Consider the following 18,946-nt stretch of genomic DNA (forward strand, 5'->3'; position numbering starts at 1 on the left):
AAAAAAAAAAACTTAAAAGTAGTATTATTGGTTGATATGCTATGTGCTACTAGTGAGTAATTAGAAACTTGCATATCTTGGAGATTAGTTTGTAATCTTTTTGCTTGTTTTGTACTTTTAATAGATTAAATTTTCAGTTTACGTAATGATAATAATAATTATTTATTATTAATTTAAAATATAGTTTAGAGGACCGCACTTACATGAAAATAGTAGTGGGGTTTTTTTAAAAATACATCTTTAATTTTTATTTTTAAAAATACAGGATTTTATAAAATAATTAAAAAAAGTTTTATTTCTAAAATATGATTTTACAACCTTAAATGATGGTCAAATTTATATTATTCAAAATTATTTTTCGGTTCATTCGGGTTATAACTAGACTACAATTTGAATAAATTTTTTCAAAATTTTAAAAAAAATAGTTTACTATTATAGATCTTAATTAATATTGGCTCGTCAATATTGTGGACGTACTTGAAAAATTAAAAATTCATCGTAGAAGTTTTCAATATGAAATCCACCTCTTGTAAGATGAAGTTATAAGAAATTATTACAAAAATACATGCTCACTCCTGCATAAAAGAAACTTGATCAAGTTATTGCAATAATTTGAAAAATTATTGCAAAAACTTGAAAAATGCTGGCGCCTGCATAAATGTGTCGGTTCTTTAATTGACGGACTAAAGACCTAATTAGACCGACGCTAAAGGCTCATTTTGTGTTAGTGTTGGTTGTAACTTATTTACTACAATTATAAAAAGATATTATAAGTATTACTAAGAAGTATACAAACTTACTTACTGCCATATATTTTGTCTCGTCTACATGCTCTGCTTATTAATATTTCACATTTTCTTCAAGAATGCCCGTATTCATAGGCTAGTTCTTATATAATTAATGTTTTAATGTATTAGGAAAATTGTGTAAGAAAAAGAGCATGAATAATGTATAATTTATTTCAATCTTATCTATAAATTAATGTCTTATTGAATATTGACTTATAATAAGGTCTAGTATTGAATTTATTACTTAGTGTATTTACCCTTTTTTTTGTCAAAACTAAATAATTATTTGTGTATTACATAGAAAGTTGTGCACAACTACTTAATTTACTAATCAAAATGCTTACAACTGGTGTATGCCCCCATAATTTTAATTCATCAATACACATGAAAGTCGGAAGGGGATGAGACATAAACATGCTTAGAGATTCATGCACATGAATGGTGGAAGATTTTAAACAATATCAACCACAGGCCACACAGTATATTCTCTTGTGTGTACTTCAGGAAAGAGGTCATAATCATCTCTAACAAGTCTAATTCTAAATTCTATATTTTCTTTGTAAATATAAAAAATATATATTACATTGTTTTCTTTTATCTCCATCTAGGTGTCTTTATTGACTTTCAACTACAACTCTGTCATGGTATCACATGATCCACTTTGCATTCTTCTTTAACCTGGATAATCGTTGTAGTCCGAATGCAAATGGAGAATACCTTAATATCAACGGATCTTTTTTTTCTTATGATCCTTCTGAGCTTTGCATCGATTCTCACTCTTTGTAAAATAACATACAATCATTTAAGTAAGCATCAATTTTTTGATATTCCCTGTTCAAGCCTCTTACTAATCTCTTAACATCATTGTATTTTATAGGCAACTTGTGATCATCTAATAACTCTAATTCAATGAGTTCAATCAACTCGTCAAAATCCCTATTACCACAACAATATTTGTGTTTAAATTGGAATAAATTGTTCACAAATGCTATTGTTATAAACTTTATATTATATAAATACATTAGTTTAGAAGCTATATTAAGCATCTTTTAAAATTCTTAGTTGTTTCATTCGATTCCCCTTCATCATTCTCGAAATGTCTAGTTACCTTCACAAAATCTCCGATCATTTCGCGTGCATCATAAAAATGGTGGCTTATGTTACCTACCAACATTACTATAACTTGTTCTGGTGTCACCGGTGATCACTCTCCCCATGATAATACCATATCATATAACCTAATATAATATCATATATGTTGAACAAATTCAATGTCACATCATGAGGATATTTAGGGTAATAATTTAATTATTCAATGCATGCACATTTTATTTTTATCTTTGAGTCATCTATTCGTGCAAGTTAAATAAAAATTTTAACATGAATTTTGGTCTCATCTGTTATTTTATTGCTCAAATCAAACCTGCCATTCACCCGATTATGATCGAATGTCATGTACAAGATTCTCACACACACACATATATCCATGTACAAGATTCACACACACACATATGTCCTAATTAATTATCAGCTATTAATCTACATAAATAGATCTAAATAAAAATCACTATAAATGCAATATATAAACAAGAATTATGACATTTATATGTTTGAATTTTTTAATTAAAATTAATTCAATAAATACAGAATGGTCACAAATATTTTTAAATATTTTATAGCAATAACAGCTCACTTCTAACATACTTAGCAACTAATATTTAACATATCATCGCCAAATAATCAAATAATTTATAGTTATAGAAGAAATAAATAATAACTAATATAATTAAATATCGGAGAAAATAATTAATTGCTCTCGAAATTAGCAAATGTGAGCTTATAGGAAAGAGGAAATTAGATGATAAAATAGACACGTGAAGACGTGGGAGAAAAGGGAGAAATTAAAAGGAATGTACAAGAACTAAATAGGATATTTGTGCTAGATTCTTTTGAGTAAAAATGATTGAATTAAAATGATTGAATGCTTTTAATTATTTTACCGAAAATGATCAGTTTTATATTTTGATTTAATTTTAGCGGGAATTTCCCGCTTAACTCACAAAACATAAAAGTGATAGCAATAAATGACAAGTGAAAGTCACCGACTAAAAGCGATAACTTCAAAAATCCTGAGACGAATATCACCATATATAGAAGTTGTATATCATAGTTTCTTTTATAATTCAGCCAATTCAAATTTTAATTGTTTTTAAATCTGATAAATATGGTGATTTTTTGCACAGTAAAAGATATATGCATACAACTTGAATAGAGAACTAACTTTCTACGCTATTTGCATGTCTTCAAAGCTCATCCCCGGCCAGCGCACAAAATAAAGTCACATCTAACACAAAATTAAAACTCTGCAACTTATACACACCAAAGAAACACTGTATGTTTGATCTTGATTACAAATTTAGTATTAAGCTTTAAGAAAATTAGTCTTAACATACTACGCCATAGATAGTCAATTGTAATGCTCAAATTGTGTTACAATACGCCATAAATCCATCCGTTACAATAGATCTATTGTAACATATTCTTCAATCTAATATAACAACTAAAAATCATTACAATAGCGACCTAATGTAACCTTATAAGTAGATAATTTAATGAAAAATTACTGATACATTAGCTTAATCCACTTGATATTTAATTTATTATATAATTAATTTTAATATCAGTGGGCCCCACACAGCCACGTGGAATGCCACACTAGTATGTGGGGCCCACACAGCCACACGGGCTTCCACTTCAGCATATGGTGACCACACAGCCACATGTACTGCCATGTAAGCATGTGGGGACCACATAGCCACATGGACTGCTACATTGACATGTGGGCCCATACAACCACGTTGTCGGCCATGTCAGCACGTGGAGATCACACTGTTGCAACAACAATTATGTGTTTAATGTAACACTATGCCAACTAATCTAACACTAAACACTAAACAAATGTACACTAAAATAAGCAATTGTAACACTTATTTTGAAAAACTATGTCTGCTTTGTTTTTTAAGCATTCCCACTAAAAATATTAATACAACAAACATCGGACAAAAACTACAAATATCCAACTTGAACTACAACCATCCTCCAACAAGCACAACAGACAATTATCCATCCAAACCAATTAAAAATCTAACATAAAAAACAATTCGCCGACAAAAACTATGTACCACAAAATATTCAAGATCCATCCATGAAGACAGTACCATATTCACTCGCGTTCAGAAACTTCTTTAAGTGAAGGAAAGCAATAGAAATAGCTAGTCAGTCTTACTGCAGCCACTGTAAAGCGCGATCTAGTATCTGACCTTTGTAGCCGCTGTTGCTGACCTAGGGGTCCATGATCAATAACCTGCCTAGCAACAGCCATTCCTTCTCGAATAGGGTTCGCGTTCGGAGGAGCAATAGTCGGAGCTCCATTCCCATTATTGGCGGATCCGGGACTGGCTGCAACAACTGGGCCAATTAAGTATTTAATCCAATTTTACATTGACACAAAAATATCTCTTGACAATATCAATAATTCCCATTTATATCAAAAAAACCAAACTTTACTATCTCTTGACAAACTATTCGTCTTTATTATACCAATCAACCAAGGACAACCAGTACTATCTCACACATAGGAGATTTTGGAGGCAACCCCTGTTATTTACCAGCTTCATGTCAGTCGATTTAAATATTTTGAATACATATATGGCTTGCATTTGCCATGTGAGGTCCGTTGTTTATGCACCGTTAACGACATTGAACACCACCTCTCTAGCATGTTTCTGCTTCTGCCGCCGCAGACAATGTCATGGTATTTACAGCGGTTAGACTATATTGTGTTTTAATTAGTATATTGCAACTTTTTACATGATAGGTGACAAATTTAAATCTTCTAGGATAGTTTTTAATTTTTTTGTGAGTATGTAATGTAGATTTCTTGCTTTCTTTGTTTTCTCAGGAACAGATTTATATTGCATCCATGGTACTGTGATAATGCTGGACAGGAACCATGCAGCCTTTCGAAGGCTGAGAAGAGTGGGAAATAAAAAACCTCAACTGAAACTAACATAAGACTTTATAGACCAAATACTCTTTGCATGACAGTGTAAATGTTTCGTTTATAAGATTTGTAAACCAGAGACGAATATGTCCATTATCCATGAATTCCAACAATATTTGCTTAAAGTAATTCGGTGCAGAAAACAGTTGTATCATACTCACAACAGTAAAAGATAAACCCCAATCACAACATAGCACAACATATATAGGTTACATATTTATTGGATAAATAAACACATTTACTCACAACATAGTAGTACTAGTAGTAGGTACTGAACAAAAAAAGATATGGAAACGCCAACAATTGAAAGAGCAGTATATAGTATTGCTGGCAGCACTCATGACATATCAGAGAGATAGCCCTGAACCACGAAATTTTTCTTCAGTAATCTGATCCAACCTGGAAGCCATATCTGCAGTTAAAATATTTTTCCAATCTCCGACCACACCTTTCCTGAAAAGTGCACCAGTACTTATAAGCTGCTTCCCTTTTCCAGTTTTATTAACCTCAAGTTTGCTCATAACATCGAAACTACACAAACTTATGATTTGATCAACCAAGCACAAATTTTCTTCCTCTTGGGAAAAGGGTTTTCCCAGAAAATGTGCAAGACGCCGCAGTTGAAAGTGAGGTTCAGATTTCATCTCCTCATACCGCATAAACAGCACCTTATCCGGCTTTTCCAGGCTTTCTTTCCAATATCCCAGTATATGATTCCAGATCGGTCCACCTGCACTGATTCCTTTGCAGTACAAATCAAATGCGTCTTCCAAAGAAATGGGAGAGGGTCGCAAATTGGCCTTGTTGGCAAAGTGGAAGTTTGAAATGAAGGTGTCTTTAATGTCCCTGCAGAGGTATATGATTTTGCGGTTGGATGACTTGGCAATGTCGGTTATGGATTCGGGGAGGCTTCCGAAGGCACAATGAGTTCCAAAGATCCTAGTGCTCGGGTCTGAGGAGTTGCAGACGGAGTCATATTCAGAAGGTTTAAGTAATTCAAAAGGAGGAATGAGGGAATGGGAATTTTTGCTAAGCAAAGGATGGTTAGGATCATTAGGAGGGTAGGTTTTACGGTTGATTAGGGCATAGAGGATAGCTCTCAGCCATGTGGTGCCAGATTTAGGAGCAGTGGCAAGGAAGATATCATTTTCGCGGGGTTCATAATGTTTTTGAAAATTAATAATTCCATGCAGATGAACGGGATTATGCCAGAATCCTTGATACTGATAAGAATAGGATGAAATAATACCTCTTTCTTTTGGAAAGGTTGTAAGAATGTCCACGAATTCTTCGTTGGATAGAATATCTTTCAGATGTTCATGAGCAAGTGGTGGTGATAGTTTTGGCTCCATATCAGAGGCTACTTAATTCCTTGAGCCATTTCTCTTGTTCATCTGATATTTATACTGATCAGGAGTGAGGAGCAAAGATTTTTTTGTGTCTGAACATCTCTATATGATGATTTATTTTCAATCCTAATTGGGTGTTCCAAATTTAATTTCTTTCCGCAAGGGGGTGTTTCAAATATTTTAATAAAATTAAAGTAAATGTTTAGTTTCAAGAATCCTTTTATAAAATACATTATTCCTCTAATATTTCAAATTAAGGAAGGCTTAATATTTTTTTAATCCTCAATATTTGGGGTATATATCGATGCCTAGTGGTCTCAATATTTTAACCATGCATTGAACCCTTCACGTATCCGATATGTTCCAATTAGTCCTCATACCGGTATGAAGTAAAAAAAACGTTATAATATAGGTTAAACTTGACATTTACTATTGAACTTAGAGTCTGCTCGATTTTTAACCCAAAGTATACATATGGTTTCTTTTTAACTCCTAAAAAATATACTAGATGTTCCTGCGGACGTGTGAAATGTCATCACTATCCATCCAATGTTTTTTGACTATCGATGCACACCCAAATATATATCCTGATCTTAGTTCAAGGCTTTCCTTACATTACATTTTCTCCCTGCCTCGTATATTCTTTTTAATACAACAAATTGCAGAAGCATGAACCCCTTCGTCTTTCCATTTTCTGTATGTAATGCAACCACTCTTTAATGTTGGACGCTCTCTTTAATGTTGGACGGTGTGGTAGTTTATCAATCAATTCAAATACTGCCTCAGCTACCAAGAAGTACCTAACTCAACTACACTTGTACGAGAGTATTAATTTGAAGTGATGGACGATTATGATTTATAAACGTTTTTCATACATTATTTTGAACTTTTCATTTTCTAATAAAATTTTAATATTAAAAATTTTATTTTTTAAAGTAAGTTAATAAAATTATATTTTATATACAATTTAAAACTAAATTATGATAGAGTAAGAAAATGGGTGAGAGGGAGGGAGTGAGTATACGTTGAGTTTCTTTTTCAATTGATAACGAGTGTATTTGTATTTAATATATAAAAAATTCTTTAAATATAAAAATATAATTTTTTCTGGTCCGAATATAAATATATGAATTTTATATTAAATTCGAAATTAAAAATTTATCATTATTTTTGGAAGCCGTCATCCATGCTAATATACATCTTATATATACTAACTTATAACCGGCCTTATGCACGGATATTTTTTAAAAATATCAATTTATTTTATAAGTAATTCGTATGATTTACATATATTTTTAAAATATATATTCATATTAAAAAATATTATATAATATATTATTATTTGATTCATTCTTATTCTTATTATTATTTCTTAGTGATTAGTGATTAGTTAACAATTATATTTGAACTAGAATAGAAAATGAAAAATTAAGTAATTGTTATGAATTTTACAATAAGAATGATATTTTATTTAAAAAAACTTTATTTTATTTGATTTAAACATAAAAAGAAGAAAAGTCATATTACAACTACAAAATCTCCTTCTTTTAGTTTTTACAAAATTTCTAACCACAATATGATTCATATTTGTTCTTTTTTTGCCGAAGATGATTCATATTTGTTTGAATGTAATATAAAATAATTATTCTTATTACACTTATATATATAAGATATAATACTTAATCACACAGAGATTTTCATTGTGAAACTAAGACTTTCTAAGTTTTGTTTTGGGTGATATCCAATCTTGATTTGAGTTGTATCCAATAAATTTCTATTCAAAATTGATATTTTAGATTATTATTTAGATTTTGATTTCATTTTTGGACTATCTTAAAATGTGGTTTGATCTAAAGTTAAAAATTTATTTATTATATATAAATGAGAAGTTATTTAAAAGGAAAAAATAATTATTTATTTATCTATTTGAATAATTTTATTGATAATTTATAACTTATTATTTATACATCTAGTAATCAAATAAAAAATATGTTAAAATTTCTTTTAGGATGATCATACACATGTTTATAAAATCAATTTTTAAAAATTAAACAAATTAGTAAAATAATTTAGCTTTGTCAACTTTTCCAATTCGAGCTTGAAATTGACGTATAAATTGGTTAAACATACAAATCGTACAAATTACTAGTTGGAAATATGTTTTAAATTGAAAGTTGAAGTGTATTATTTGAAATATTTTTTTTTCGAACATGTAAATTGAAACGGAGAGAGTATGAGTTATGAGGGAATTTTTTAAATCTAGCCAATTAACTCATACATTTGGGGTTGGAAAATGGTTCTTTCTTTACTTAATCCAAAATAAAATAATAAACTGAAAATTGAAATAAATTTGTTTATATGGTTAAACATTCAAAGACGGTTAGAATTCGAATATATATTATATATATACACATATATTATTATATTATATTATAAATGTATATCATTATTATTATTTATTCAATAATTAATATTTTGATTTTCTAAATTTTACGTTATTTTTATATTCATTTGATTTTTGTAATGATAACAAAATTCGTAAGTACGTAAATATATTTCTTTATTAATATTTTAGTATTTATTTCGATCCAAGAAAATATTCTTGTCATTTTTGAATAAGTATAAGGTATAATCAAAACGGATTCTTGTTTTCTATATGAATAATCAATTATGAGAAATATTTGAATATTATATTATTACGATAGATATATTAAATATAACATAAAAATTTGAGATATATAATTTTGTTAAAATTGTGATTTTAAAATCAATATACTTATATAAAGGAGAAGCGAGGTGCGTATATGTGGCGCCCCTCACATCGCTCCGTTCTATTTTTCTAATTTTTTGAAATTTTTGGATTAAAAATATCAAAAACTAGAACTACCTTTTTTAGTTTCGGATATATTAGAAGGAAGTTTCAGAATCTGATTTTGTTTCAGATTATTTATGGAATATAATAGCTTGAAAAATTTACTCTGATTTTGTTTCAGATTATTTAATGGAATATAGTAGCTTGAAAATTTTACTCTGATTTTGTTTCGGATTATTTAATTATGGGAAAAAGTAGCACACAAGTCTCTCAGCATCTATAAATAACCCGGCAGATCGTAGGGTTTTGGATCATCCTCTTCTCTCAATCCCACAACCCTACCTCTCTCTGTTGAGAGTTCTCTTGCTCGATTTCTAACTTGGTGGATCAGACATCACAGATTAGACATCGGTTAAAAAAACCACTGATGTTAAAACCCTTTTTTACATCGAAATTTTAAAAACCGATGTCTATTAAAAAACTAGACATCATCTTAGTGTAGAACCGATGTCTAAAACATGTTTTTAAAAATTTGGCCGCGCTTCCCCGCTGCTATTCCCCACTTAGCCAAATTTTTCACAAACAAAAAAACCCCGCTTTTAAAACCCCCGCTTAGTTGATGTGTTGTCTGAACAAGACATCAACACCTGTCTTTAAACATAAAATTAAAAGTAAAAAGACATAAAACTAATAAAACTACCTAAATTAAATCATTTGTACAAAATACATTCTCTCTCCCCGTTCTTCCCCCTTTCTGAGCGAGCGAACCCTAGGTTCCAATTCGGCCGATTTCATCCTTAAATTTGTGCGCTAAAGGTTGATTTGTACTCCCTCTGTCCCTCTCATTTCTTTACGGTTACTATTTTGGGATGTCCCTCTCATTTCTTTACATTACCATAAATAGTAAGTTTTTTCAATCATTACACCCACTATCTTCCCCCACTATCTCATATTTAACAATAAAAACTACTATTACACCCACTACCTTACTCCACTATCTCAAATCTATTATTAAATATTGATGGGTCCCACCATTTTACCCACTTTTCATCTAACTTTACTCATTTTTCATACATTGTCTTGGTCTCCGTGTCCCCCTCCAATGTAAACAATTGAGGGGGACGGAGGGAGTACCTAATAAACTGATGTTTGTTCGATTACAATACTCATTTGCTTCTTTAATTCGTTTTTTCAACAGATCTCAGAGTTCAGTTCGAGTGTGGAGTTTGTGGGTTTAGTGGGTGCTCGTACTTCAGTTCGAGTTTGGAGTCTGTGGGGTTTGGAGTTCGAGCTCGGAGTCTGTTCAAGCTCTGTTCAAGTCTATTCAAGCTCTGTTCGAGTTGGAGGAGGTAATTTCTTATTTATTACTTGAGTTTGGGTATCCTTGTGGTTGTATGTGTATGTATATATGTATTTCAGTGTGTGTTTTTGGAAAATGAGATAGTTTGTAGTTGTGGTTTTTGGAAAATGAGATAGTATGTTTATATGTATTTGTATGTTTATATGTATTTGTATGTTTGTAGTTGCTTATCATAAACTGATTGGAGTGGTTTTGTATATTGAACTAGCTAGCTAGTGTCCTTTGTTTTTGGTCTTACAAAGGATAGCCTACTTGCCTCCTTCTGTTTTTAATTTGTCAAAGGCTGAAAAAAAGGTAGTTTTATCATCATTAATGCATATGAAACTTCCCTATGGACATGCGTCGAACATAAAAAATTGTGTTTCGATGGATGAATTGAAGATGTTTGGGATGAAGTCCCATGATTGTCACATCCTACTGCAGCAATTACTTCCTGTCGCAATTCGTTCGGTTCTTCCCAAACATGTGAGGGTCACAATAATAAGACTATGTTTCTTTTTTAATGCTTTATGCTGCAAAATTGTAGACGTGTCGAAACTAGATAAGTTACAAACAGATGTCATAGTGACCTTGTGTGACCTGGAAAAGATCTTTCCAGCATCATTTTTTGATGTAATGATACATCTGGTAGTTCACTTGGTTCGGGAATTACGGTTATGTGGGCCAGTGTTTTATAGGTGGATGTATGCTTCTGAACGGTTTAATAAGGTATTGAAGAGTTACGTAAGAAACCGTTATTATCCCGAAGGTTGTATAGCAGAAAGCTACCTCGGAGAAGAGTCGGTAGAATTCTGCCAAGAGTTTGTTAATCAAAGTTGCACCACTGCTGGTATTCGCAAAGATGCAGGAAAGCTAAGTGGTCCCTTATCTGTTGTGATAATGAAATCAATTGAAGAAAAAGAGCGAGATGAGGCTCATTTACATGTGCTTCTAAACAATCCTGAAGTACATCCATACATCGTGTAAGAATTTAATATCCTTGTAAATTCTTCACTTTTTTGTCCAAGTTTTGTATTGTTGTTTAATTATAATCATTTTCACAGAATGCATAAGGAGCATCTAGAGGAAATATACCGAGGAAAAAAGAAAAGTCTGCATTGGCTCTTGAGAGAGCACAATCGGCTATTTGCTGATTGGTTTGAGCAAAAAGTTAGTTTTTTTAGCGTTTCCTTTTGTGCACACTTTAGTGGCTGCGTAGTAATTAATATAGAATTGAGTTGATTTTTTGTTTGTTACAATTTGTAGGTTAGTAGTGAAATGATGAAGAATCCCCAAGATATTTCAGATACCATCAGATGGCTAGCCGGAAAGCCATCATTTTCTGTTTTTACTTACGAAGCTTATCTAGTTGACGGGGTTCGATACTTTACAAAGGATCGAGACCATGTCAGGGTTGTTCAAAACAGTGGCGTGTCATTAGTTGCTAAGACGGTCCAAGTGTCTAGTGCCAAGGATAAAAATCCCGTGGAGAGTGATATGACCTTCTACGGAGTGATTTTAGAAATATGGGAGCTGGATTATCATGCATTCAAGGCCCCATTGTTCTTGTGTAACTGGGCAGACAATGAAAAAGGCATAAAGGTGGATGACCTTGGGTTCACACTTGTGGATCTAAGTCGACAAGGGCACAAGAAAGATAAATATGTCTCTACTGATCAAGTTAAACAAGTTTTTTATGTTGAAGATCCGGTCGATGCAAAATGGTCTGTTGTATTAACCTCTACCACCCGAGATTATCAAGAGGTGTATAATGATGATGATTTAGGAGACACAATCATGGAAAATCCCCCATTCTGCTCAGAAATTCCTACGTGTGATGTACCTGATGATGTTCAGCATAGTATTAGGAATAATATTGAGGGAACTTGGGTTAAACATTGATATGTGTTTAATTCTCGTATCTGTTTTTTATTTGTGTCCAAAACACATTCTCTTTCCCCGTTATTTAATTCTTGTATCTGTTTTTGATATGTGTAATGATGTTTTAGACTTTTAGTCATGCATCTGCTATTTAATTCTCGTATCGGTTTTGATTTAACTATTACTGCACATTTGCTATTTAATTTAATATATTACTATCATGCATCTGTTTTAATATTCTTGTATAAATACATGTGCATTACTATTTGATTAATATGCCATGGTTAATAATTTTATGGTCTTGTTTTTCAGATTGAAGAAGAAAAATGACACCTAAAAAGCAGAAATCCAAAGTACAATTCCGAGAAGGACCTGATTCCAATCAGGGAGATGAAGAATTAGATAAAGGTGTTGCAGAAATGGAAAATGCAAAGGCATCAAGTGAACCTCAACCTGAAATGTCAGAACAAACAGCAGCAACAGTTACAAGTACGGAATCTGCAAAAAAAAGGTATGGGAGTGCCCGAGGTGTTTCCGCTATGTACAAAGTGGTAGTGACGAAGGCACAGGGAAAGAAAACTAAGGTCACATGCAATTCACTTGGAGTTCCCATCGGGGAGAATAGGCACGTACTACAGTCCTATACCGGGATGCTTGCTAGGACGATGATTCCCATCAACCATCCGAACTGGCCAAGTATAGATGCTGAATTAAAAGACAAATTACGGCTTGATATTCAGGTTTGTAAATTCTTGAATTCTTATGTTTTTAAATTATATAAGCTGCTGGATATGCTTTTGATCGGAATAATGTTGATTGCAGGACACATTCAAAATTCCCAAGGAACTCAAGAATGCGGTGCTAAAGTCTGCATCCGCAAAGTGGAGACAATTTAAAGCGAATTTAACTAAGGATTACGTGAATCCGAATGTTGGAAATAAGAAAAAGTTAAGAAAGCCTCCAAAGCAGTATGCTTTTATTGGTAAAGAGGCTTGGAAAAAATTTGTTGCTGAGAGGACCACTAGGGACTGGCAGGTAATATTACATCTTTCCATTTCTACAAGTTTTGTTAATTTTTCCATTTCTGGCAGGTAATATTTCCATAATATGCAAATATTGTTTGTAATTTTTGTTGCAGGCACTTAGTGCAAAACAAAGTTTACGAGTGAAAAATAGAAAATACCATCACCGCACGTCGAGGAAGGGTTATATTGGATTAATAGAAGAAGAAGTAAGAACAACTACACATTGTAATTGGATTGCTTCATTTTACCTATGTCAGTACTTTAATCATGTGTTCATTTTCATCAGCAAAAGAATGGAAATTTGGAGCCTGGAGAAATTCCTGATCGTGCTGTGTTGTGGAAAAAGGCTCGCAAACTAAAACCTGAAGAAGTGGTTGATTCAGATCTTGAAGACATATGTAAAACAATTGTGAGTATTTAAAAAGTAAATAGCACAGTCATTATTAATCAGCACTGTGAATGCAATTTTAATTTGAATGCAAATTTTTTTATGAAAGGATACTTTATTGGAGAAGCAAAGTAAAGGAGAATTTAATCCTTGCGGAAGTGACGATGTATTGACTACAGCCTTAGAAACTCCCGAACATTCAGGAAGGGTTCGTGGAGTTGGTAGCTTCGTCAGCCCATCAGTATTCTTCAACATACCGAATGGAAAGCGCTGTAGAATAACCAAAGCCGAGTTGTTAGCCCGTGATCGAGAGAGGGACGAAGAGTTGAAGAAAGCCAAGCAGGACATGGCTGAGGAGATTGAAAAGACACGGAAGGAGATGGCTGAACTGAGGACAATTCTTAAATCAAATGTTTCATCTCCTATGTTGTCTGATAAAGCAAGTTGTGATTCGAAGGCAGAAGATGCGCAAAAAGCTAAGCCTGAAAAAACTAAGCCAGCAATTGCAAAAAATCTTCTCGATGATGATGTAGCTATTATTGAGTATGCTGCAGTTCCACCAGAGAATAAGGTAATATAACTTGTGCATTTTGTAGTTTGTCAAAGGTATCTCCTATGTTCCTATTATTTCTTTAATTTAAATGTGTGCAGGGGCCGAAGAAATGTGAGTTGGCAGTGGAAACCATAGAAAACAAGGTGGCATTTGGCTTGCTATTTGATGATGAAGACATGAACAAGTCTATACATGGAGTGGCTTTGCAGCCCGGATGTGCTCGTGTCTCGGTGGATGGCGCAATTGAAGGAGACGCCTTGATTCCAATCCCCATAAAGGGTGAAATCGAGACAGTGGACCAAGCTGTTGGGTCCTATGTGTCATGGCCCCGAGACTTGATCATACTCCCAAATGCCCCAGTTGTCGAGGTATGCATGATTATAGGTTCTTTATATTTGCAGAAAAATAGGAGAAAAATTAGTGGTCTAAGTTATATTGAAATCATTTGCTTTATATATGCAGAAAAAAAAGAGAAAAGAAAAAGAACCTAAAACTGAGTTGGAAAAGGTGCAAAGATTGTTTAAGAGTGTCGAGATCAATAAGAAAGTTCCACAGCGCTTTCGCTTGTTGTATAAACATGCAACAACATTCATGAAGTCCAGCGGGGGTTCGATACAAATGCCATGTGATGCCGAGGTTTTTGGTGCTGAGAAAACAATTTTTATATTGGCTGAGAATATAATTGCTTTGCTCGAGTTCCAAATGATTGGGCAAGGTGCACTATCTGCATACATGGCGTAAGTAATCTTTCCAATTTATTCTTGTCGCTTCTGCCCTGTCTCATATTATTTGCTTGTGTGCATATTTATTTTGAAAAATAAATATTTTATTTGATTTCTAATGCAGGTACCTGCATACGGTGGTTCGTGACAATGACGAATTGGAAATGTATGCTTCTTGTGATCCCGCAACCATATTCACCAACAGTACAGATATTGAACGTAACTTGGTGAATCGTTTGAAAGAGGGTAATCCTGACCGGCTTTTCCTACTACCCTATAATACCAAGTAAGTACTCCGTCCTTATTGGCCATTGGATATTTTTCTAATCCCGACCGGCTTTTCCTACTAATTAAAATTTTTTTGTAATAAACATAGTTGTCACTGGATATTGGTCATATTATGGAACTAATTTTCCTGAGTTGGAAAAAGCACTGACTAGGTATTTCCATTATTTGATACAGAGCTATATTTAATTATTGAAATATCGTTTATTTTGCACTAATTAATGTCACCACCACACGTGACTGCAGGGCGATGATTACTTTTAATGTTCAGGCTGGGAGGGGAAATAAAGCCCCTAGTATCAAATATATGCCGGTATAACCTTTGTTTTTTCTATTAATTAGGATCAGATAATACGGTATTATTATATAGGTATGTTATTATTCTAATTTTATTTTTAAACAGGGATGTCCCAAACAACCTGGTGGGATTGAATGTGGCTATGTAGTTATGCGCTACATGAGAGAAATTATAATGGACCATGAACTGTCATTTTTAAAGAAAGTATTTACATTCCTTAGATTTTGTAATTGTCATATATATATATATATATATATATATATATGTGTGCAGTTGGATAATTTATAATTTTATTGTTTTACATTTCAGTGGGCTCTTAAGACGCGTAAGCTGATTTGTTCGGAAGCCGAGCTTGATGAGGTCCGGTTTGAGGCTCTTAGCCATATTGAATCATTCATGTAGTTGCAATGACTTTAGGAGTAATCTGACTTTAGGTTTCGTTTAGAAGTCTACTGCTGATTTTGGGAGTATAATGTGTAGTTAATGGCAATGCAAACTTGTGAATTGAAGTACTACTAGTATTGGTTGTGTTGTGGATAATTTGAATTAGTTGGCATCAGTACTAGTATTGCTTGTTGGTGAATTATGTAATTAGTTGGTGGATTAATGCAAATATGTTTGGTAATTGGTGATATTGTTGCTTGGGAAATTTGATTGTTGATTTGTTTTGAGATTTTAATTTTACATTTGGGCATGTTATATAAGCAGGTGGAACATGGACTAAAAAATGTGAAATGACATCACTTCTTTGAAAAACTGATGTCTAAACTACAGAAAGACAATGGATTTAAAAGTAACCTGATGTAAAAAAACACTATAGACATCAACCGATATAAAGAGATGATGTAAAAGAAAACTATAGACATCAACTGAAATAAAGAACTGATGTGAAAGACGAACATAGACATCGTCTAATTTAAACAGATGATGTGAAACAAAGTAATTTACATCGGTTAGTTTAGGTAACTCATGTTAAAAATGAATATTACATCAGTTCCACTGCAAATGTGTTCATTTTTCTCTTGTGTGTCTCATGTTTAAGATCATATTCAGCCTCTATTATTACCATATTTCATATTAGAATCATGTAAAAAAAGATGATTTTCAATGCATAGACATCTGGTTCTTTAGTAGAACTGCTGTGAAAGGTGGTTCTAGACATCGGTCATAAACCGATGTCTAAGACCCCTACCTTTTACATCACATGCGAAGACATCGGTCCTGTTTTCAATAGACATCGGTTTTTAGCCCATGTCTAAGCCCTTTTTTCTAGTAGTGTCAGGAGTGAGGAGCAAAGATTTTTTTGTGTCTGAACATCTCTATATGATGATTTATTTTCAATCCTAATTGGGTGTTCCAAATTTAATTTCTTTCCACAAGGGGGTGTTTCAAATATTTTAATAAAATTAAAGTAAATGTTTAGTTTCAAGAATCCTTTTATAAAATACATTATTCCTCTAATATTTCAAATTAAGGAAGGCTTAATATTTTTTTAATCCTCAATATTTGGGGTATATATCGATGCCTAGTGGTCTCAATATTTTAACCATGCATTGAACCCTTCACGTATCCGATATGTTCCAATTAGTCCTCATACCGGTATGAAGTAAAAAAAACGTTATAACATAGGTTAAACTTGACATTTACTATTGAACTTAGAGTCTGCTCGATTTTTAACCCAAAGTATACATATGGTTTCTTTTTAACTCCTAAAAAATATACTAGATGTTCCTGCAGACGTGTGAAATGTCATCACTATCCATCCAATGTTTTTTGACTATCGATGCACACCCAAATATATATCCTGATCTTAGTTCAAGGCTTTCCTTACATTACATTTTCTCCCTGCATCGTATATTCTTTTTAATACAACAAATTGCAGAAGCATGAACCCCTTCGTCTTTCCATTTTCTGTATGTAATGCAACCACTCTTTAATGTTGGACGCTCTCTTTAATGTTGGACGGTGTGGTAGTTTATCAATCAATTCAAATACTGCCTCAGCTACCAAGAAGTACCCAACTCAACTACACTTGTACGAGAGTATTAATTTGAAGTGATGGACGATTATGATTTATAAACGTTTTTCATACATTATTTTGAACTTTTCATTTTCTAATAAAATTTTAATATTAAAAATTTTATTTTTTAAAGTAAGTTAATAAAATTATATTTTATATACAATTTAAAACTAAATTATGAAAGAGTAAGAAAATGGGTGAGAGGGAGGGAGTGAGTATACGTTTAGTTTCTTTTTCAATTGATAACAAGTGTATTTGTATTTAATATATAAAAAATTCTTTAAATATAAAAATATAATTTTTTCTGGTCTGAATATAAATATATGAATTTTATATTAAATTCGAAATTAAAAATTTATCATTATTTTTGGAAGCCGTCATCCATGCTAATATACATCTTATATATACTAACTTATAACCGGCCTTATGCACGGATATTTTTTAAAAATATCAATTTATTTTATAAGTAATTCGTATGATTTACATATATTTTTAAAATATATATTCATATTAAAAAATATTATATAATATATTATTATTTGATTCATTCTTATTCTTATTATTATTTCTTAGTGATTAGTGATTAGTTAACAATTATATTTGAACTAGAATAGAAAATGAAAAATTAAGTAATTGTTATGAATTTTACAATAAGAATGATATTTTATTTAAAAAAACTTTATTTTATTTGATTTAAACATAAAAAGAAGAAAAGTCATATTACAACTACAAAATCTCCTTCTTTTAGTTTTTACAAAATTTCTAACCACAATATGATTCATATTTGTTCTTTTTTTGCCGAAGATGATTCATATTTGTTTGAATGTAATATAAAATAATTATTCTTATTACACTTATATATATATATAAGATATAATACTTAATCACACAGAGATTTTCATTGTGAAACTAAGACTTTCTAAGTTTTGTTTTGGGTGATATCCAATCCTGATTTGAGTTGTATCCAATAAATTTCTATTCAAAATAGATATTTTAGATTATTATTTAGATTTTGATTTCATTTTTGGACTATCTTAAAATGTGGTTTGATCTAAAGTTAAAAATTTATTTATTATATATAAATGAGAAGTTATTTAAAAGGAAAAAATAATTATTTATTTATCTATTTGAATAATTTTATTGATAATTTATAACTTATTATTTATACATCTAGTAATCAAATAAAAAATATGTTAAAATTTCTTTCCGGATGATTATACACATGTTTATAAAATCAATTTTTAAAAATTAAACAAATTAGTAAAATAATTTAGCTTTGTCAACTTTTCCAATTCGAGCTTGAAATTGATGTATAAATTGGTTAAACATACAAATCGTACAAATTACTAGTTGGAAATATGTTTTAAATTGAAAGTTGAAGTGTATAATTTGAAATATTTTTTTTTCGAACATGTAAATTGAA

At 31.7% G+C, this 18,946-nt stretch overlaps 1 protein-coding gene across 1 annotated transcript; it reads right to left on the bottom strand.

Annotated features, from left to right (window-relative positions):
* Window positions 1–4,011: 4,011 nt before the first annotated feature.
* LOC108200612 (cytosolic sulfotransferase 5) lies at window positions 4,012–6,203 on the bottom strand. Its single transcript, XM_064085417.1, has 2 exons — window positions 5,300–6,203; window positions 4,012–4,256 (listed from the first exon to the last, which is right to left on the bottom strand). Exons 1-2 carry the CDS (start codon window positions 6,201–6,203, stop codon window positions 4,012–4,014), a joined length of 1,149 nt encoding a protein of 382 aa, XP_063941487.1.
* Window positions 6,204–18,946: the final 12,743 nt, after the last annotated feature.

The sequence above is a fragment of the Daucus carota genome, chromosome 9 (assembly GCF_001625215.2).
Source record: "Daucus carota subsp. sativus chromosome 9, DH1 v3.0, whole genome shotgun sequence".
NCBI classification, from domain to species: Eukaryota; Viridiplantae; Streptophyta; class Magnoliopsida; order Apiales; family Apiaceae; genus Daucus; species Daucus carota.

Excerpts from the sequence above, each read along its gene's own strand:
- LOC108200612 (XM_064085417.1), bottom strand. The coding sequence starts at position 6,203 with ATGGAGCCAAAACTATCACCACCACTTGCTCATGAACATCTGAAAGAT. Across the intron at positions 4,257-5,299 it reads TGGTGCACTTTTCAGGAAAG|TTGTTGCAGCCAGTCCCGGA; the intron begins GTGTGGTCGGAG and ends TAATTGGCCCAG.